Source organism: Genypterus blacodes, unplaced genomic scaffold, assembly GCF_046128005.1.
Source record: "Genypterus blacodes isolate CSIRO-AG114 ecotype Tasmania unplaced genomic scaffold, CSIRO-AGI_Gbla_v1 ptg000058l_1, whole genome shotgun sequence".
NCBI lineage: Eukaryota > Metazoa > Chordata > Actinopteri > Ophidiiformes > Ophidiidae > Genypterus > Genypterus blacodes.
This window is the reverse complement of record NW_027466870.1, coordinates 2,708,183-2,730,238: the sequence shown is the minus strand read 5'-3', so window position 1 is coordinate 2,730,238 and position 22,056 is coordinate 2,708,183. Positions and strand designations below refer to the sequence as shown.

The following is a 22,056-nucleotide window of genomic DNA, read 5'->3' as shown; positions in this document are numbered from 1 at the left end:
TCAAGTCACTGTCCATGAAACACAGCACTCAGTTTAATGCACAAACACTCATCAAAGCATTAAACCAAACGTTGTTGCCTCTTTCATACACACACACACACACACACACACACACACACACACAGTGGATCATGACATGTATCCTTTAATGTCAATATGATGTAAAAAAAAAAATAAATAAATAAAATATAAAAAACTTTATACTTTTCTAACTAAACAAAATACAGATGCCACAAGTGACAACATAAGAAAAATTCAATCAAAATATTACACATTTATCAGCGTAGTTTTACACAGTTAGAACAGGAAACCTCACTCCTGAATACGGGAAACCACAGTGTCAGCTGTTTCTCTTTCCGTGTAAAGTCACATGACACACAAATAGCTTCACTGCTTTCACCAAGTGACTGAAATTATATCAGTTTCAGTAAAAAAGTGTGACGCAGGCCTAGAGGCTGTAATGTTTCTGCACACTGTGTTGGATGGATGACATCATGTAACTGCTGGAAAATCTGGCAAATTCAAATGTTTAATGTGTCAATTTCCTGCGAAAAATTCCATTTTCTAATTGGGGGGACTCATTAAAAACATTAGAATCATCCTCTGGGGAGCATGAAAACACAAAGAGAACTGTTTTCCAAATACTTATATACGTATCACAAACAAAACTTTTGTAGAGGAAGATCATTTTTTGAGGGAAGTGCTGAAAGTGTCGCTCTGCTCGACTGAAACAGGAAATCACCACCATCACTTCCTGGCCATTCAAAGAGCTCGTTTACAGGAACTAGAACAAGATGACGGCTGGCAGACAAATGTAAAGGTAACATCTAAACAGCGTTTTTATTTGGCTTTTTTCTACGTTAAAATACGCAATAAATTGTGGAGTATATGAATATTTCAGGATTTACTACTATATTAAGTTTAAGAAGACTTGTTTGTTTTCATTTATGTTCAACATCTGATTCACAATAACAAGCTGAGTTGTTATTGACGATACTGTAGATTATACTGCTGATCATTGTGATTTAATTGTAATGTAATTTAATATCAAAACATGAGAATATAGAAAATGTCATCTCCTGCTTGACATAGTTGCCATGTTTGTTTTCATTAAATGTGACAGAATCAGAATACTGGGATTTGATTGGCTGGTTGATCTGAATTCATCTGCATTGGAACCCCGTGTCTGCGGTTCTTGTCCTCAGCATGGATGTCAGTGAGGAGGAGTCGGCCCCTCTGGTGGACAGGGCCCGGGAAGGAAGCCAGAGGTCCAGCTCTAGTGCTGGGTCATGTTTACAAGTGCACCTCTACTTCTTTCCTGCCACAAAGGAGGCAATAACAATAAACATGACGTCTGGATACATTTCTGCTGAAAGTGTTTGCATCCAAGCAGCCAAGAAATGTGGTAAGTTTTCACTTTTCACCACAATGTAAAAGCCTTGAATAAAGCTGATAATATCTATATCTATAATGATTGATGATGATTTGACTATTTGTTTCCTCAGAAATCATGCCAGTGTACCAAAGCCTCTTTGCTTTGGCATCTGACGATCTCTCATTTTGGTATCCTCCATCTCACATGTTCAACACTGAGGAGAACGTTCAAGTCCACTTCAGGGTCCGGTCAGTGACATCACAGCACTCAACCCATATTTAGGGCCAAGATATGATCATATGATTGCGTGCAAGACCTTAATCAGGCTTTAAACAGGGAGTCAGCTGGATAATTTGAGCTGTAAATGTAAACATAAACGCATATCGCTTTACATAGTGGATTTGTTGTTGTGTGAAGGTTTTTCTTTGGAAACTGGTTTGGACAAGGATCCAGAACATCGTACCGCTACAGTCTGACCAGGGACATCATCAGTCCAGTGCTCGACTACTGCGTGATTGATTATCTCTTTGCGCAGGTAATGTACAAATATCATGCAACATTTGATCAATGAAGGTATAATGTATACACATGTAGAGATACAAACATGGTGACATAAAGAACTTCACCGAAATTCGATTAAACAATATTTATACATATTTTCCCAATCAGAGACATCAGCAATAAGAAACCCACCCTGATCTTCACTTTTCCATCCTTTTCCTTCCATAGTTGCGTAATGACTTTGTGGCCAGCGAGGCCGGAGTGTCTCCACCCTTGAGTGCTCAGGGGGACTGTCTGGGCCTGGCTGTGCTGGATTTGTGGAGAATGGCTAAAGAACGTCAGCAGAATGTGAGAGAGCTCTGCAAGACTGTCAGGTATTCAGACATTGTATTCCAAATTTCTATAAAGCTTTTTGCACCCAAGTACATTTGTTCCACTTTGCAGTCCAAATCATCTCCTTCTCTTGCTCACAGCTACAAGTCCTGCCTTCCTAAGTCACATCGTCATGACATCCAGAAGCGAAACCGCCTGGACCGATATCGAATCAGAAACACCCTGAAGTGTTTTTTGAAGAAGCTTGGTTCCTGCTCAGTGGACGAGTGCAGCCTGAGACTCAAGTACCTGATTGAACTGGCAGCCATTGAGCCTTCACTGGGAAGGGAAACTTTCCAAGTGAACGATTTCCCTCCCCAGTCACCCAAGAAGTCCACTTTGAGTGCTGTGAGAGTCTCCGGGGAGACGGGAATCCAGACCAGTGGAGGGTCTCATTCCGATGGTGCACTGGTGAGAGAGAGGGAGAGAGAGAGAGAGAGAGAGAGAGAGAGAGAGAGAGAGAGAGAAAGATTTTACTACTGACAGGTGATTGACTAACTGTTCTTTTGTAGGAGTGGCAGACTTTCTGTGATTTTCAAGAAATCATTGACATCAGCATAAAGAGGTTGAGCCATGAGCAGGTTCCTCAGGACAGCAGGATGGTGACAGTATGCCGCAAAGACGACAGATGCCAGGTGAAGCAACATTCAAAGCACATTCACCCCCCATAATGCACTGCTTCATTCAGGGGCAGGCAAACATTTATTTATGTTTTTCCGCACGACAGGAATTCAAGTTCCAGAGTCTTAAAGAAGCTCTTTCCTTTGTGTCGCTTGTTGATGGTTACTTCAGACTCACCACAGACTCCAGCCACTACTTCTGTCAGGACATCGCCCCGCCCAGTCTTCTCCAGGGCATCAAGAACCACTGTCACGGCCCGATCACGTGAGCTCATTTGACGGTGAATCCCAATATGTCCTCATCGTTCATATGAGTCTGTGTTACATCCAGAATCTGTTCATTCTTGTTGGATCAGATCAGAGTTTGCGGTCCACAAGCTGAAAAGGTCACGATTGAAAGAGAGTTCATTCCTTCTACGGCAGAGTCCAAAGAACTATGACAACTTCTATCTCACCGTCTGCGTTCAGGTAAAGAATGAACCACTTCAGGAGACATGAATGCTGTCTTATGATGTCATCTTATCTCTTTTCTTTTGCCAGTTTGATATGTTTACTCCTGAGCGTTGTTCTTCATCTTCTCCACCTACAGACGCCTCTTGGACTCGATTACAAAGACTGTCTCATCATAAAGACTGAACACTACAGTCTACCCGGTGTTCAGAAGTCATTCCTTAGCTTGAGAGAGCTCAGCAGCTTTTACCAGCACAACAAAGTGCTCCTCGCTGAAATTCCTGTCCAACTGGGAATCTGCTGTCCGCCCCGACCCAAAGGTCTGTTAGTTACACTGCTGAACTGAGCCTTCGCATTGTTTCTAGAGAACGTATTCATGAGTTGGTACAGTAAATGCCTTGTTGCTCTTTCTGCAGAGCTCACAAACCTGATCATCATTCGTGGCAGCAGCAGCTCGGTGGAGGATCAGGGGTCGCCCTCAACTGAAAGGAACAAATTCTGTAATATTCATTTCCAGATGATCAAATATGAGGACCTGAAGTGGGTGAGTGTAAACATGTGACTCCCACTATTAATATCTATACTCCTGCTGGTAGAACTAATATCACAAGTATTATTATCTCTCCTCTCTACGTAAACTTTTATTTCTACTCGTGTTCATAATTACGTCTGGACATTGTCTTTAAAGATGGAATTGGTTTGTCTGGTTTTCATTGAAGGACGAATGCCTCGGACAGGGATCCTTCACACGAATTTTCAAAGGCTACAAGACAGACTATCGTGATGGCGAGAGACAGGTGACAGAAGTCCTGCTGAAAGAGCTGGACGCCCTTCACAAGAACTGCTGGGAGGTTGGTGCAAGATTCGTCCCTTGTTTAATAAATGGAAAGATTTGTTTCCTGGTATATTGAAAGGCAAGAAAGTGGAGAGAGGAGTAATGCATGATTTCTCTCCCTCAGTTATTCTTTGAAGCTGCCAGCTTAATGAGTCAGATTTCCCACAAACACCTGCTCCTGGTCTATGGCGTGAGCATCCACGGAGCGAAAAGTAAGATGAACATGTGTTGACGTGTAGAGACGCTGCTCTGATCTCAGGTCATCCTCAGATGCTGGCAACATGGGGGCCTCCTCTGAGAGATGAGTCTATTCTGTCAGTCTTTGTTTTCTCACAGTTTAGTTTCAAGAAGAGCCTCTGTGTTCTGTGCAGACATCATGGTGCAGGAGTATGTCAAGTTCGGGGCCCTCGACCTTTACTTGAAGAGAGGCAGATCCGTGTCAGTGAGCTGGAAACTTGACGTAGCCAAGCAGCTCGCCTTGGCCCTCAACTTTCTGGTAGGATGAACGCTTCAAAAATGACCTGAGGTTAATTAACCAACCTAAACAATGTCAATGATTTCCTTTCTCCATGTGACATTCTTGCTGCAGGAAGAGAAGAACATTGTCCATGGAAACATCTGTGCCAAAAACCTGCTGCTGGCCAGAGAGGGCGACCCATCCAAGGGCTGCTCTCCGTTTATCAAGCTGAGTGACCCGGGCATCAATGTGGCCATGCTGGGCAAGGATGGTAAAGCAAAGATAACAGTTACATAACATTCTACTGCACAGTCCACTAACCTACTGCATGTATCTCCAAATAACATGTCACTTTCTGAGGCAACAGTCCTTTTAATGTATGTCAGACTCAGAACTAATCTAGACTTTGTACCTGTGTGTGCGCGTGCGTGTGCGTGTGTGTGTGTGTGTGTTCAGTGGTTCTAGACAGGATCCCCTGGGTGGCCCCTGAGGTGCTGGCGGCTCCTGACAGACTGACGCTGGAGTGTGATAAGTGGAGCTTTGGTGCCACAGTGTGGGAAATATTCAACGATGAGTGTGTTCCTCTGCAGGGCTGGGCTCTGGACCGGGTACGCTGCTACCTGCTGGCTTTTAAGGCTTATTACATTATCAATGTATCGCACAGAAAAGTTGTGAATTTCAGCTTTAGTCAGTTGCATTTCACATTCAGCTTTCTTGCCCTTACTGATGTGTTGCCTCTGATTTGTTTTGTGCAGAAGCGACAGTTTTACAAAAGCTTCCAGCAGCTTCCATCTTCCCAGTGGACAGAGCTGGCTGATCTGATCGGTCAGTGTATGGACTACCAGGCGGCCTACAGACCGTCCTGTCGCAGTATCATCCGTCAGCTCAACAGTCTCATCACTTCAGGTTAGAACGTGGCCAGTTAAAACCAGAACTCCAGCCCAAGTGAAGCTTTTATGATCCCTGTGATGTACTTAATGTAGGTGGACACACCTTTATCTCTGTTCTCATGCAGACTATGTGATCCTGCATGCTGCTGAGCCTGTCGCACGAAGGGACGGCCTATGGAGCAGCATCGGCCCTGCGCAACAGGAGCAGACGGTGTTCGAGGAGAGACACTTACGCTACATCTGCCCATTGGGAAAAGTGAGAGAGCAGAGAAGAGGAAGGTCTCTGTGTCTTAGGTTCAAATCAAAATAATCATGACATTTTTGGGAGCAGAGCAGATTCACCCATTCAAACCGAATGCCCAAACTACACTCAATGCTGCCCCCCTGTGGTTCAGATTATGCATTTCAAGGATGTACAAGGTTTCTACTTCACTGTTTAACTGGTGTTGCATCTACAATTCAAAGTTTACGACTTTTTCTACATTTAGAGTTTACCGATTTCCCATACCGCCTGAACGCAGCACCTCATTGTTCAAAACAGCGAACAGAAAAAGCCCCCCAAGTCCAGAAAAGAGCAGGATACACAAACACACACACACACACACACACACACACACACACACAACAGGAAACTAACTGACAAGATGAACAAGAAGACAGGAAAACTGAACAGGAAACAAGTCAGGACACAAAGGGCAACAAGGACACAATCAGAGTACCCAATAAGGCCACCATCACACTTTGCATCAGAGGGAGCGAGTGTGTGTGTATTGTCCTATTTGTCATGCTCCTATGTAAATCATATTGAGCCATCCATGTCAATTGCACTTTAAATAAACAAATCAGTGCTGCTTTTAATTAGGCTTCTTTTTTTTCCCCAAGGGAAACTTTGGCAGTGTTGAGCTTTGTCGCTACGACCCGCTGGGCGACCACACGGGTGAGCTGATCGCCGTCAAGAAGCTGCAGCCCAACAAGCAGTCATCGCTGAACGACTTCCAGAAGGAGATCCAAACACTCAGCATTTTGCACAACGACTACATTGTTAAATACAGAGGAATCTGCTACAGCACCGGTAACCAATTCATACACCCATTTGAAGCATGCAGTGTTCCACAAGGGCCCGCTTTTGGACCACTTGTATTCCAAAATGTGCATGAAATTGATAGTTTTTGCTGCCACTGAGCCACATATGAAGTATGACAGAGGATCAGATGTGAGTTTTCCTCCTCTGACCTTAAAGCTGGTCCTTCCTGCAGGTCGCCTCAGTATGAGCTTGGTGATGGAGTACCTGCCCTACGGAAGCCTCATTGGCTACCTGGAGAGTAACAGACATAAAGTCAACGCCAGATGGATGCTGCTTTTTGCCTCTCAGATCTGTAGGGTAGGAGTCATACTGGCAGAAAAGTTGTGAGGGTTTCTGTCCCAGCAGAACAGCATTTTGTCTATCAACACTGACAGAACTTTACCAGGTATTGTGTTTCTGCTTGTGTCTTTCCCCAGGGGATGGAGTACCTGCAGAGCATGCATTACGTCCATCGAGACCTCGCAGCCAGAAATATCTTAGTGGCCAGCGAATCCCTGGTGAAGATTGCTGATTTTGGTCTGACCAAGATAATTCCAATTGACAAAGAGTATTACAGAGTCACTCAGCCTGGAGAGAGTCCAATCTTCTGGTACAACTCACTCCCCCTTTTGTTATATTCCTATAACTATTCCTATAACTCAGAGCAGAAGTTATATCTTTCATCCACTTGTCATGTGTTCAGATTTGTCTTATCTCAACTCATTCAAGACCTCCTTCAGTTGCATCATTCAGCATCCAAGACAGTTAAAGTCTGTCACCGCCTTACTCCTGTTGGATACTCGTGCTCCTGTCTTAACCCAAACTACAACCTCAGTAATATGTGGTTCTGTCTGGAGTCCTGTCAGGTTCAGCTTTAAAGCTAATATGTACTCATTCAACTATTGACTACACTGAAATCAGATATGTAAAGATGCTCTACAGACTGCATGTCTCTCAATCCAGTTGGCAGGTTGCCATGTTGCCAGGTTTTGCATTGGTGCCAAACACACATTTCCCATTCATTCCTGTCTGGTCTCATTGTCACATCCAGGTATGCTCCAGAATCCATCAATGAGTCCAGGTTCTCCCACAAATCCGACGTCTGGAGTTTCGGTATTGTTCTTCACGAACTCTTCTCCTACTGTGAGATGAACTGCAACCCAAAACGAGTGAGACGTTGTTCTGTCCACACACACACACACACACACACACACACACACACACACACACACGCCTTGACAGTGATCAACAAAATGCATTAGTGTTGAAGTTTCTGATTTTTTTCCGTTAACATTTTTCATTTGCGTTTCATTGTTGAAGCTCTACATGCAGGAGATTGGAAACAACATCCAGGGTCCTTCCATTTCAATGCATCTGGCAACTGTCCTGAAGGACAACTGGAGGCTGCCTGCTCCCCCAAATTGTCCCCCCCAGGTATGTCCACTCCCATTATTTTAACAGCTTGAATCTCTGATAAAAGAAGGGTGCCGCTCTCCTCTCAACAAGTCTGTGTGTCCTTCCCAGGTATACGATGTGATGAGGCAGTGCTGGGCCTACGGCTACGAGGAGCGGCCTAGTTTCTCAAGTCTCAGGGATGAAATAGAGAAGATGATCCAAGAGGAAAGAAAGAGAGGCGAGAACAACTGAATCTGAACTCACAGCGGTGATGAGCTTGCTTCAAATCTGAGAGTTTGGCACTCGGTCAAGCAGATCACCAATGAGTCCTTAGAACGTGTGTAAGAGGAGGTAAAGGCGATGATGTTACACTTCTCGGCTTCTTTTCCTTCCTCCAGCCCACATTTTTGCACACACAATGACAGGCAGCTCCACTTTGTGTGCTCAGTGTGGATGTTGTGTGTATAACAGCTGATTAACATGTGGTTAATCATGATTTCTTTCATTGATGGCAGCTGATTGCAATTTGCCCGTTTTTTTAATCATGTTTTCATAGTTTTGTAAGTTACAATAAAGGTATAAAAACAAAGTCAGAAATGATTTGTCTTCATTTCAGGATTAACACAAAGGCTTCACACACTTTTGCACGTCCTGTGTTATATTCCTCCTGTCAGTGAGTTGTGAGTCCGGCTGCGCCTGTGACCGACGACTCCACTTCCTCTTTGAGCTGCACTGTGGTTGAAACCTCTCATATTTTGAAAATGCTGGTGTCATTATTTAAAATGTGCTCTCATTTCTCTTTTCTAACTTTGTAAAGCGTTCTTAAGCCTTCTATTTAGTGAGTCGAGTGAGAGCTTTGTCAAGTTTCACTTCTGCATCTGTCCACTTCTCCTTCTACTGTAGTAGTATAGAGAGTGTTTCTGTATTTGTTAACTTGTAGGTCAAAGTGTCCACAACTGGCAATTCTTCAGTTTGTTCAATAATTCATCATATAGGAGAAAGCGATCAGCGTTGACTTTCCCTCTGACCTTTTACAGAGCATCTGAAGCTTAACGTCCAGCATCCCCAGAGCGATGGCCAGGTTATACATTAGGTTTGATTTGAAACCTAATATCTCCATTTCCTCAAACTAATGGGTAAAAGTTTGACATTTTAACCAACTGAAAAGACGCTTAAGGTCTGCATGGAAGAACTCATTAGCTGACTGACACATGATGTCTCCACCATGCTTGTTGTCAAACCAGATCAAATGTCTGGTTGGCAAAGGAGGCTTGGCTACCACAGCCTGTTGGTGCGTCTGTTCATACTTAGTACAATTATCTCACAATGGCTAAAAGCCTGCTCGCTGCCCTGAGCGAGGCAGACAGAGAGAGAGAGATTTGTTTTCTGATATGGGTTAGTGTATTGTTCTCACACTATCAAAATCACATGAATGTGGGTCAGCTGACAATGAAAACACAAAGCAGGGGATTGCCAGCATGAACGGATGAAACAGAGAAGAAGAAGAAGTCGAGGGTTGTGCGTTAATCACATGAACATGTGATCTAATCTAGTGAGCTATCTGACATGACTAACAAGCAGCTGGCTCAGATAAAAGTTCTGTCAGATACATCAGGACACGATTACAAGTCATCTCTGAAGCTATTTTTATTCAACAATGAGTGATGACATGAACATCTGACCATGTTTGAATGTTTCTATAGTGCTGCAGAGTCAGTAATTAACAAGCTGAGGACATCCTGCTATGTTATGTTCCATCACCTCCACCATCAGCTTCTGTGATTGTCAAGAAGTTGCAAATGTTGAAAAACGTTTTGTATCATAAGCATCTTTTCCCGTGGCCCAGCAGGGATTCCAACACTTCTATACGGCACAAGAACCCGATCCGGTCTGTGCACGACCTCATCCCAATACATCAAACAAAAACAGACAACAATTTTCACTCAACAAATCCAAAGAGTGATTTAAAACAATATATACATATATTCCATGACATTACCACATTCAACCCTGAGAAATGTTAAGGCACGGCATGCAACAGCACAGCTCGTCACCCTGTAGGCCACACTTCTGAAAACTCACTTTAATGTAAAAAAAAGAACTTTGACCACCTGAGGAATCTCTCAGCTCTGTTGCTTGCCAGAGGTCAGATAACTTTTCTTCTGATGTCGATTTAGTTTGGAGGTAATGGTTGCTTGTGCTTTCATATCAGAGACAGATGAGTACTGAAGACTGAAGAATAATGAGAATAAAAAAGGTGCCTTGGGCTGAAAAAAGGTTTAAAAACACTGTTCGAGAAGGCACAGAGAGCTCATACCTCTGTCAAGGCTGAGTCAACATCTGCAATCAGGTTTAGAATGCCCACATTTCAGGTTGGGGTCGTGCACTTGGTGCCATGTGAGATAAATCTGAACCGGCACGAATCCGTGCACCAACAACATCTCTTTATAATAGCAGGGGTGATATCCCTCGTTTTTTTTGGAGGGAATGGATAGTCCTCCTGTCTTCACACCTATATGGGAAGAAGGAGAGAGTCCTGCTTTGGTGAGACACATCCCCATGTAGGCATCGTCAATGGGAACAATGGTTATGGAGTGAGACATGTTGTATATAACCATGGCAGTATAGCCAGACAGGAGGAAGCCTCCACCTCCACAGTATGGCGGGTATGATTCTGACTCATACACCTGTTCTGGGACATAGTACTTGCTTGGCTTGTATCTGACTGGCCCCGTGCCCGCGAACAATTGGCCAGTGAAGAGGTGTTTACTTCCGTCATTGTCTTTGAGGCCTTGGAGATACGTGACCATGTTGTCTGTGTGTGCAAAGACATCGTCGTCACCGTTCAACAGGAAGCGAGCGTGCGGACAGTTCCTTTCCATCCATTCCAGGAACAGAACCTGCTTCAAGGTGAGGTTGAAGAAAGAGTCGTTGAAGTCCCACTGAAGAATGTCATTGTAGTCACGTTGCTCCAGCTTGAGCAGATCGTTCAATCTCTCCTTTTCGAGTCCTGTATTTGTCGTTCCGGAGATAAAAACCCTTCGGAGCCACTTGCCATTGTGTAATCTCTCTTCAGCCCAGGTTTTGCGCAGGACCTCTCGACGGTCGTAGTTTTCAGGAGAACTTTTAATAACCAGAAAAAGGAAGACATCTGCAGATTTGTCTGCTCCTCCACATTTGTCTGGAAGATCCAGTATCATGGGGAAATGTCGACAGTGACGATGGTAGAGGAAATCTTGAACTATTTCAGAAAGAGACTTGAAGTCGGCGATGTTGGCAACGGACTTGTTTTGTTTACAAACTGGCCAGGAATATGTATATGGTGTCCTGCTGAGAGGTCGACTGTTACTCATGGTCACTTTTCTCAGAATTACTTGAGGACTTTTGGTTTTGCTGTCAAACAAATCTTTGCAGAGATGAAGGACCAACAGACAAAGTGATGCCATCAGCAGGACACACATCGTTCTGATTTTCTTCATCCTCACTCTGCAGAGACAAAACAAAACAATGCTTCAGTATCAATGCATCAGTCTGGCACAAAGACGAGCACAATCACAAATCATTCAATGCAAGAACCAAAGATGAGTCAGATGATAAGTATTGCGCAAGCCAATGTGGTATAACAGGTATATAAAAAGGTGTAGGTGTATAAAAGGTGTATTTCCACATTTTTGTAGTTACTAGCCTTGAAAGTAAAACTGTAAAAAGATGTAATATTGTCCCTTGAAGTAGTTTTGATGCAGTTTGCTTCTTTTCCACAGCAACTTGCAATGTAGTCAACAACTTTATTATACATTCTCACAGGGACCCACACACACCCTTCCTGTAAGCTGTAGGCGACGTTGAACCTCGTGTCATCTTTCTACACTACCTGTTTTGCCATTTGAGTCACAACGGTTCCATTGTCTTGTCATTTAAATATATCTGTGCTGGCTGTGTTGCTTTGTCCCTTCGCCTTCATTCACATTTGCCTAACACATCACTGCTCTCTACATTGTTTTAGTTCTCTCCTTTTTCTTTTGTCTCTTGCTCTCATTTATTCTCTCCTGTATGTACAAAGGGATCTCGTAAATTGTCCAATGACTGGAAGCTCATTGTAAAGCTAGATGCTCTTCAATAAAAAATATTCAGCAAGACCTGAACTTTGAAATCTTGAACACCAAAGGCGGGCCAGGGTGGTTTTGTGAGACTGTTGGGGTGTGTTGGGTCTTTGGGGGGGATTCCCCTCTTCTTTCCTCCACCATTGTCATATCATATAAAAAAGAAAGAAAACAACATCTCCAACATAGTCCCATAACTGGATGCTCGTTGTTATGTCAGATTCTTTCTTCAATAATAATATTCATAAAAAATGTATCAACTACAGCAGGCAAGGAGAGTAAAAGGAAAATAACCGCTATTATAAAACGAAGCAAAGCGCATTTATTTATTTATGACGCGCTTTAGTAAAATCCGGTGAGTCAAGCAGTATTTCACGTCATCCACAATCCGGTGAGTTCACATCCTCTTTATCTATTCATCCTTGAAGACAGAGATACAACCGGAAGATGTCCTGGGATGCGCAGTATTGTCGATACTTAAAAAGCGGAAATTCATTGCAATCCTCTATCTTCAATCACAAAAACGCAGAGAAGAAAAACGGCTGAACTTACCGCTGAGTGTAGAATTGTTAGTGGTAGTGGTGTGTGTCTGTGGACCTGAAGCCGGGCAGTCAGATATGAGCAGCAGGTGAGTGCTGCAGGTGGGCGGGTGGGCGGGGCTAGTGGAAGTGGAAGTGTTGCGTCAACTTCACCGAAACACCTCAAAATTTCCATGGTATGTTGACACTAAAAACAGAAGCAGAACCAGTTTGAGAATGAGAGAGAGAGAGAGAGAGAGAGAGAGAGAGAGAGAGAGCGCGAGAGAGAGAGCAACCACACCCATTAAAGTAATTGAGGTATGACTAATGGCATTAATAGGAGTTCCAAGCAGCACTTGTGGCTATACCGGCCTCCACTCTGATGTTGGATGAGAAGTCCTGGCTCACAATCGCCCGGCTTTGTGCTCAGGCTCATGCTGGGACAACAAACTGCTGCCACATAGTTGGAAGCACAGAATTCAGACACAAATGGAATTCAAGGTGCTTTACAAAGACCTTTAAAAGGCATTAAAGGCACAGATCAAAGAGTTCAGGCGTGGTATTCAAGATGAGCCCTCAGGTTTAGTCTTTTTTTCTGTTCTTTCGGCTACAAACGCTCCATCGCACATCCATCCAGCACTGATTTGTTCAAAACACTTACATTTTGGAACGGATGCTGGTGTTGGAACGCTGGAACAAGACTCCTGCTGCTCTGAACCGCCGTCTTTATATCTTACACTAAACTGTACACGAGTCTAAATGTTCTGTTCTGTGTAAATGTGTAAAGGGAACACTAGAGGAGACTTGATGTTGCAACCCCACTCTTGTTCTCATTTTCATCTTGTGTTTGCCCTCTTCACTTTCTTTCACGGATGATATTGAGAACCATACAGGTTTGAAGAGCTAAATTACTTTTGCGCGATTATTTTTTCTATTTGAATGTAATGAGGGCCAGCTTTGATGATCTTTATCCACCACTGTTTATTTGTAATGACATAGGGTAATGTCAGTGAGAGAAATTAGCATGAACCACATTGTGCTTACTCAGATTATGAAATTGTAAATGAGTGTGAGTATTGACACTAGGGAGGCAGTGGCTCAGTGGGTAGTGCTTCCGCTTTGGAACCGGAGGGTCTCTGGTTCGAGCCCCTGCCGAGGTGCCCCTGAGCAAGACACCGAACCCGAACTCAATTGCTCCCCCCTCTGCGAAGGGTGGTAATGTATTGTAAGTCGCTTTGGATAAAAGCGTCTGCCAAATGATCGTAATGTAATGTAACACAGGTATGCTAAACATATTAACATGTGATCTAATCTAGTGAGCTATCTGACATGACTAACAAGCAGCTGGCTCAGATACATCAGGACACGATTACAAGTCATCTCTGAAGCCTTTTTATTCAACAATGAGTGATGACATGAACATCTGACCATGTTTGATTGTTTCTATAGTTCTGCAGAGTCAGTAATTAACAAGCTGAGGAAATCCTGCTATGTTATCATCAATCACCTCCACCATCAGCTTCTGTGATTGTCAAGAAGTTTCAAATGTTGAAAAACGTTTTGTATCATAAGCATCTTTTCCCGTGGCCCAGCAGGGATTCCAGCACTTTTGTAAGGCACAAGAACCCGATCCCGTCTGTGCACGACCTCATCCCAATACATCAAACAAAAACAGACAACAATTTTCACTCAACAAATCCAAAGAGTGAATAAAAAACAATATATACATATATTTTATAACATTACTACATTCAACCCTGAGAAACGTGAAGGCAGTGGAGGAAACAGCACAGCTCGTCACCCTGTAGGCCAAACTTCTGAAACCTCACTTTAATGTAAAACAAGAACTCTGACCACCAGGTATCAGTGCTCAAACTGTGGCGCATGTAGCAGCAGGGGTACTTGGAGCGCCTCCTGGTGGTGGGGCAAATTACTCCTTGTGCAGCAACTCAAAAAAAATTAAAACTCTGTTGTGGGTTTCTGAAAGATTTAGCTTTCAAAGTTGAATTATCATTGACTTTTAATTAAGAATTAGATTTCGAAGCAGCCGATCTTTTATTGTTTGTGTACTAATACCTATAATCCTGCATTTAAATCCTAAATTGTTAACCCAAGTATTCACTCTCCTTTCAGTTCTCCACCAACTCCTGAGGAATCTCTCAGCTCTGTTGCTTGCTAGATGTCTGATAACCTTTCTTCTGACGTTGATTTAGTTTGGAGGTAATGGTTGCTTGTGCTTTCATATCAGAGACAGATGAGTACTGAAGACTGAAGTCTAATGAGATTAAAGCAGTGCTGGGTTAAGTGATAACTCTCAGTGGGAACATCACTATGGCAACCCTTTGCTGGTACATGCCAGGACATATCTTATCAAATAAAGATGCATAGGGTTAAATACTCAGAAAGAAAAAAACTAAACACACTCTCCCACGTACCAACATTATTAAATATGTTCCAGCAACAACGTGATGCAAAGTACAGACCCGGAAACAATCGATAATTCTTTAACATTCGGCAGGGTGTTGTCTCCCCTGGCATGTGATATGACAGCGGTTGTTCCAAAGTTTACGTCAAAGTGTCAGAGCTGTTCAGCTATTAAGGGAGGCAGTAGCTCAGTGGGTGGAGCTTCCGCTTGGGAAACGGAGGGTCGCCAGTTCGAGTCTCTGCCGAGGTGCCCCTGAGCAAGGCACTGAACCCTCAATTGCTCCCCCCTCTGCGAAGGGTGGTAATGTAAGTCGCTTTGGATAAAAGAGTCTGCCAAACGCTTGTAATGTAATATATTCAATACACGAAGAATGTTCCCTCTAAGCTGTGCAATCTCGCACATTCTCAGCGCACAAGAAAATCTATGCTGCGAATAAAATAAAATTCAACATAAACTGTAAATTAATTAGAACAATAACCTTTTTTTCTGTACCATTTTGTACTGTTCTGTACCCCCCCCCCCCCCCCAGATGTTGCTCACAGTGGTCCTCAGTGTGCTCAAGGAGCTTGTGTGTATGCCCAGACACATGAAAAATTAGAGGGAACATTGTACACGAACCCAATAAGAAAACCATTTAATCCTGAATAAAATGACCTTTTTCTCAAATGACTTCATCAGAAAAATACAATCAATATGGGAAGTCATAATGGAGAGAGAGATCTGTGAGAAGTGTGTGTGAATGCTGACATGGACAACTATCCACACACACACACGCACGCACGCACACACACACACACACACATCTTCTCCTCCTCTCTGGAGATGTAGCTCATTATTGCTGGCAGTTAAAACATTCTCCAACAAGATCTCTATCTCTCTATTGAGGAGTTTCTCTCTCTTAATAAAAACGATTCGCGCTCTCATTCACCACATAGGGAGTCGCCGAACGCATTTTGTATAGTTAAAATGATCTCTTATTCCTCTGACTCGAATAAAAACACAGTACCAGACTGACAGAACTCTCAGCTGCCATCACCACCCTCCACAAACAGGGACAAAGGACTGAGGTAATCCATAAAGGCACAGTGGCGATGAATCATCAACCAATATTGACCATTAAAAAAACAACCTGTAAGGCGATCTCACATAGAGATCTTCTAGAAGGCACAGAGAGCTCATACCTCTGTCAAGGCTGAGTCATCCTCCATTCATCTCTCTCCCCCCCCACCCCCCAGCCCTATTGACAAACAAAGTTTTGATTGTACCATGTCCTGCTAGAAAGTTACTAACGTGTATATGTTGCTGATGTAGTGCCACCATCAGGACAAAAACACTTTTTTGGGGAAACTGGTGCAAAATGGTGCAAAATCTAATGAAGCACAAAAGGGGCGTGGCCTATATGGATGGATGCAGACACACCCAAGGGCTCCCGAGGGATAATGTGGTCCTTTGACTCACAGTTCAAAAGTTATAGGCCAAAATGTAAATGAATAACATGGTTATTACAGCACCACCATCAGGCTGACTAGAACCAACAATGAATGAGTTCTTCATGGATCGCATCCAATCTGCCTCCCAAGTTTCAGTGTATTAGGTCGAAAACTGAAAAGTGATGGCAAAGAATCAAAGGAAAGTTTTGCTCAACGTCAAATGGCTTAGTAGCAGCGTCTTGATTCATATATGTCCTTAGATTTATATTCTGTCAACATTTAAGTGAAGTTGTGCAGGTCACTATCTGCAATCAGGTTAAGAATGCCCACATTTCAGGTTGGGGTTAAGCACTTGGTGCCATGTGAGATAAATCTGAGCCGGCAGGAATCTGTGCACCAACAACATCTCTTTGTAATAGCAGGGGTGATATCCCTCATATTTTTTGGAGGGAATGGATAGCCCTGCTGTCTTCACACCTATATGGGGAGAAGGAGAGAGTCCTGCTTTGGCGAGACACATCCCCATGTAGACATCGTCAATGGGAAGAATAGTAATGGAGTGAGACATGTTATATATAACCATGGCAGTATAGCCCGACAGGAGGAAACCTCCACCTCCACAGTATGGCGGGTATGATTCTGACTCATACACCTGTACTGGGACATAGTACTTGCTTCCTGGGTGTCTGATTGGTCCCACGCCCGCGATCAGGTGGCCAGTGAAGAGGTGTTTACTTCCGTTATTGTCTTTGAGGCCTTGGAGATACGCGACCATGTTGTCTGTGTGTGCAAAGACATCGTCGTCACCGTTCAACAGGAAGCCAGCGTGCGGACAGTTCCTCTCCATCCATTCCAGGAACAGAACCTGCTTCAAGGTGAGGTTGAAGAAAGAGTCGTTGAAGTCCCACTGAAGAATGTCATTGTAGTCACGTTGCTCCAGCTTGAGCAGATCGTTCAATCTCTCCTTTTCGAGTCCTGTATTTGTCGTTCCGGAGATAAAAACCCTTCGGATCCACTTGCCATTGTGTAATCTCTCTTCAGCCCAGGTTTTGCGCAGGACCTCTCGACGGTCGTAGTTTTCAGGAGAACTTTTAATAACCAGAAAAAGGAAGACATCTGCAGATTTGTCTGCTCCTCCACATTTGTCTGGAAGATCCAGTATCATGGGGAAATGTCGACAGTGACGATGGTAGAGGAAGTCTTGAATGCTTTGAGGAAGAGACTTGAAGTCGGCGATGTTGGCAACGGACTTGTTTTGTTGACAAACTGGCCAGGAATATGTATATGGTGTCCTGCTGAGAGGTCGACTGTTACTCATGGTCACTTTTCTCAGAATTACTTGAGGACTTTTGGTTTGGTTGTCAATCAAATCTTTGCAAAGATGAAGGACCAACAGACAAAGAGATGCCATCAGCAGGACACACATCGTTCTGATTTTCTTCATCCTCACTCTGCAGAGACGAAACAAAACAATGCTTTAGTATCAATGCATCAGTCTGGCACAAAGACGAGCACAATCACAAATCATTCAATGCTCTCTATCACAACCTATGATGCGATTATTGTCATGTACAATATCTGCTTCAATAAAAACAAATTGCAAATAAATCATTCAATGCAAGAGTTATAACTCTAAAAAGTAATTCAGGGGACCTTTTACCACCAATTAATTAGATGCATGGTTGCAAGATAAAAATTCTAATTTATTGATTTAGATCAATTTTTTAAGTTGTAAACATTATTTTGATGAGTTGTGTTTACATAATAATGTTGGTAATTACATCAACTTAATATTGTGTGTAATTTAGACTCAAATTTCTGCGTTAATTGATTCAAAACAAAATTGAAGTTGTAGTAACTTAATGAAATTGGCTTGGTAACTTAATTTTTCTCCACCTTGAGTTCAAGTCCCCTCCCCCCCACGTAACATGCCTGGAGATTCAGACAGTTAAGACTGTGTGTTAGAGGACCTGTAGCTAAAGAAATAAGTAACAAAGGAAATTTTCAAGGTGACTATAATTTCAACCTACAAATAAATTCTACTAAAGCAATGTATTTGGGCATATTCTCAATTGTAATATGAACAATAGTGGACCCATGCACAGACGTTAGGCTACACCTGCTAATACAGTTGATTGAATATGTTGTACTACTATATGTAGCTAACGCTAGTCATATTTAGCAGTGTAATTTGGCCATCCAACCCTTTATTTTAGCATAACAGTGAAGAATGATAAAGTTTCATTTGACAAATCTGCTCAGCTAGAGAGGGCTTTTCATTTGTGCTGTGGGGAGGAAAATCATGATTAATTGCTTATTTGTGTAACTGTCAACTACATTGTGTAATCCAAATTCATTTGCTCATTTCATCCAATGTTGCTTTTATGTCTATGTTAGGTGAGATATTTGTATTGTAAATTGGACTTTGGTTACTATTGTGATACAACTTACAGTTTGGAAAAACTAGTTGATGCAACTACATTTTTTGAGTAATCAACTTTAAAACTTGTGTTAATGCTACCAATTATTAAGTAAGCGGTAATTAAAATACGTTTGATTGTAGCGGAAATGCTAATTCCCCTAACTCAATGTAGTTTGTTGGTTAAACATAATTTCATTAGAAGTTGTAGTAACTCAAAAAGATTGATGCAAACTGTTGCGTTAATTTTTTTTGTTGAGCCAATGCTTTTGTTTTTAGAGTGTAGATGATAAGTATTGCGCAAGCCAATGAGGTATAACAGGTATATAAAAAGGTGTAGGTGTATAAAAGGTGTATTTCCACATTTTTGTAGTTACTAGCCTTGAAAGTAAAACCGTAAAAAGATGTCATATTGTCCCTTGAAGTAGTTTTGGTGCAGTGTGCTTCTTTTCCACAGCAACTTGCAATGTAGTCAACAACTTTATTATACATTCTCACAGGGAGCAACACACACACACACACACCGTGGCATTACTACTCTGAAAAACAACAAGCCAAAAAACCAGTGAGCAGACATGAGGTGACTTCATCAAACACTAAACAGGCAAGAGTTAGACATGGTGTTACGTCTTCTCAACATGGGTGGACAAGACGTCACACACACATTACCAAACCCAGAACAGACAAACACTCACTGACACCTAAAGACCCAGCCTAGAGTCTCACCCTGTTAGAAAACACACATAAAGCAACTCCGGCAAATACGGGTATGTTCCTTTTTTCTTTTTTGTACCAATACAAATATTCCATACTGCGTCTTTGTAGCCGCCGCTGCTCTTGTTCTGTATGCATTGTCACCTAACACACACACAGCAAACTACTATAAAAAGGACAAAAGCAAGCGCACTCATTAGTCAGTACGTGTGAGCTTTAACAGAGGCCCGTCCGTCTTTGCAGGGACACAGGCGGGTTGTGGAGGAGGTTCAGGAGTCCAGTTGGTCTATTTGTCTCTCTCCTCTCTCCCTGGCAGCCTCATTAAGCCGTTGAGTAACGCTCCCTGGTGCATACGTGCTGTTTCCACTCACCTGTCCCTCCCTCCTCTCTGCTCTTTATGTTGTTTGTTTAAATCCAATGACAATTTTTATTGGACCTGTTGAGGCCCGGCTGCTCCCTTACTTGTTGGAATGTCCGACACAGGGAAACCTCAAGATATGGTGTAGGATTATGGCTGAAAAACGATGATGCAGCAAGTACAGAGCCTCAGCAGTCACCTTAAGATGCTAAATAGAATATTGGACATTCATTTAAATTTTTATGATTTCATCAAAGTTATTAAGAAGTAACCATGTGTGGAATCAAACCTCTTTACCTTACAGCTAAAATGACGGTGGTCAATCCGATTATAACTTATAAGATCAATCGCTTTCCCTTTATGTTTGCATTAGTTGATTGATAAGTCACATCACAGTGAAGAAGGGAAGCCTACTGCAAATATCCAAGCTTTCACATATTTACTTCAGTTCTGTACATGTATGGCAGCTAACAAAGAGACTCATGTATACTGTTCTTGATCCTTTGCTTCACCCCCATAATGTAAATACCACTCTAAAGTTTTCCATTATTTCTGCTTTTGAAAGGAGCTTATAGCTGAACAGCATCATCATGACTTCCTGTAAGCGGTGGGAGACATTGAACCGCGTGTTTCCTTTCTGTACTACCTCGTTCTATGTGATGAGTCACAACGGATACCTTGTCTTGTCATTTGAACATATCTGTGCTGGCTGTGTTGCTTCATCCCTTCGCCTTCATTGTCCATTGTACATGTCCATCACACATGCCTGCTCTCTACATTGTTTTAGTTCTCTCCTTTTTCTTTTGTCTCTTGCTCTTTATTCCCTTCTGTATGTACAAAGGTACAAAAGGATGTCATAAATTGTCCCATAGCTGGAAGCTATAAAGCTAGATGCTCTTCAAATAAAAAATATTCAGCAAGACCTGAACATTGAACTCCTGAACACCAAACAGCTTCTTTAATGCAGGCGGGCCAGGGTGGTTTTGTGAGACTGTTGGGGTGTGTTGGGTCTTTGGGGGGGATTCCCCTCTTCTTATCTCCACCATTGTCATATCATATAAAAAAGAAAGAAAACAACATCTCCAACATAGTCCCATAACTGGATGCTCGTTGTTGTGTCAGATTCTTTCTTCAATAATAATATTCATAAAAAATGTATCAACTACAGCAGGCAAGGAGAGGAAAGGGAAAATAACCGCTATTATAAAACGAAGCAAAGCGCATTTATTTATTTCTGACGCGGTGTTAGTAAAATCCAGTGAATCAACATTAATAAACTATGATTCATCCACGCAGTATCTCACTTCCACAATCCGGTGAGTTCACATCCTGTTTATCTATTCATCCTTGAAAACAGAGACACAAATGGAAGATGTCCTAGGATGCGCAGTATTGTCGATACTTAAAAAGCGGAAATTCATTGCAATCCTCTATCTTCAATCACAAAAACGAAAAAAAAAGAAAAAGTTTCTGTACACTCAATACAAACAACAACAACAACAACAACAGCAACAGCAGTGAGAGAGAAGCGGCTGAACTTACCGTTGAGGTCTGTGGTCCCAAGCCGAGCAGTCAGATATGAGCAGCGGCGTGACGGAGGGGAGTGCGGCGGGTTGGCGGGTGGGCGGGTGGGCGGGGCTAGTGTGAGTGTGGCGTCAACGGCACCCAAACGCCTCACGGGATGGATCGTGAAGGTATGAGGACACTCAAGCAGAAGCGGAACCAGTTTATGAGAGAGAGAGAGAGAGAGAGAGAGAGAGAGAGAGAGAGAGAGAGAGAGAAAGAGAGAGAGAGAGAGTTTATTTGATAGTTATAGAGGTATGACTAATGGCTTTAATAGGAGTTCCAAGCAGCACTTGTGGCTATACCCGCCTCCACTCTGATGTTGGATGAGAAGTCCTGGCTCACAATCGCCCGGCTTTGTGCTCAGGCTCATGCTGGGACAACAAACTGGTAATGGCATAGTTGGACGCACAGAATTCAGACACAAATGGAATTCAAGGTGCTTTACAAAGACCTTTAAAAAGCATTTAAGGTACAGATGAAAGAGTTCAGGCGTGGATACAAAAGATGAGCCCTGAGGTTTAGTTTTTTTTTCTTTTGGGCTGCAAACACTAATTTCTGCTTTATCTTT

General features: G+C 42.8%; 2 protein-coding genes, 1 long non-coding RNA gene and 1 pseudogene across 4 annotated transcripts; 1 reads left to right on the top strand and 3 right to left on the bottom strand.

The window, feature by feature from the left end:
• Window positions 1–753: 753 nt before the first annotated feature.
• Window positions 754–8,547, top strand: jak3 (Janus kinase 3 (a protein tyrosine kinase, leukocyte)). The gene is made up of 24 exons (XM_076153059.1): window positions 754–820; window positions 1,124–1,405; window positions 1,506–1,623; window positions 1,793–1,910; window positions 2,105–2,250; window positions 2,350–2,659; window positions 2,761–2,883; window positions 2,976–3,133; window positions 3,225–3,336; window positions 3,458–3,638; window positions 3,735–3,862; window positions 4,038–4,169; window positions 4,278–4,365; window positions 4,525–4,649; window positions 4,743–4,881; window positions 5,067–5,218; window positions 5,366–5,516; window positions 5,626–5,756; window positions 6,383–6,572; window positions 6,757–6,881; window positions 7,001–7,173; window positions 7,615–7,732; window positions 7,884–7,997; window positions 8,088–8,547. The coding sequence occupies exons 2-24, from the start codon at window positions 1,207–1,209 to the stop codon at window positions 8,208–8,210; spliced, it is 3,354 nt and encodes a 1,117-aa protein (XP_076009174.1). The 5' UTR covers window positions 754–820; window positions 1,124–1,206; the 3' UTR covers window positions 8,211–8,547.
• A 1,040-nt stretch (window positions 8,548–9,587) lies between these two features.
• LOC143002617 (N-acetyllactosaminide beta-1,3-N-acetylglucosaminyltransferase 3-like) lies at window positions 9,588–12,736 on the bottom strand. 2 transcript variants are annotated; one of them, XM_076152801.1, is made up of 2 exons: window positions 12,611–12,736; window positions 9,588–11,444 (listed from the first exon to the last, which is right to left on the bottom strand). In XM_076152801.1, exon 2 carries the CDS (start codon window positions 11,435–11,437, stop codon window positions 10,292–10,294), a length of 1,146 nt encoding a protein of 381 aa, XP_076008916.1. In that variant the 5' UTR covers window positions 11,438–11,444; window positions 12,611–12,736; the 3' UTR covers window positions 9,588–10,291. The 2 variants fall into 2 exon arrangements, with proteins under 2 accessions (XP_076008916.1, XP_076008915.1); XM_076152800.1 differs by lacking the exon at window positions 12,611–12,736 and adding an exon at window positions 12,096–12,604.
• Window positions 12,737–15,401: 2,665 nt separating this feature from the next.
• LOC143002976 (uncharacterized) lies at window positions 15,402–16,226 on the bottom strand. Its single transcript, XR_012963827.1, has 2 exons — window positions 15,773–16,226; window positions 15,402–15,479 (listed from the first exon to the last, which is right to left on the bottom strand). It is a non-coding gene; the product is annotated as an uncharacterized LOC143002976 (long non-coding RNA).
• A 10-nt stretch (window positions 16,227–16,236) lies between these two features.
• Window positions 16,237–21,576, bottom strand: LOC143002975 (N-acetyllactosaminide beta-1,3-N-acetylglucosaminyltransferase 3 pseudogene; annotated as a pseudogene).
• Window positions 21,577–22,056: the final 480 nt, after the last annotated feature.

Bases quoted from the DNA above. Each gene is read 5' to 3' on its own strand.
- jak3 (XM_076153059.1), top strand. From the start codon at position 1,207: ATGGATGTCAGTGAGGAGGAGTCGGCCCCTCTGGTGGACAGGGCCCGG. The intron at 4,366-4,524 runs GTAAGATGAACA...TGTTCTGTGCAG, and splicing joins GAGCATCCACGGAGCGAAAA to ACATCATGGTGCAGGAGTAT. The intron at 4,650-4,742 runs GTAGGATGAACG...TTCTTGCTGCAG, and splicing joins CCTTGGCCCTCAACTTTCTG to GAAGAGAAGAACATTGTCCA.
- LOC143002617 (XM_076152800.1), bottom strand. From the start codon at position 12,253: ATGGGACTATGTTGGAGATGTTGTTTTCTTTCTTTTTTATATGATATG. The intron at 11,445-12,095 runs GTCTTGCTGAAT...TTGTCTCTGCAG, and splicing joins TTCAAGATTTCAAAGTTCAG to AGTGAGGATGAAGAAAATCA.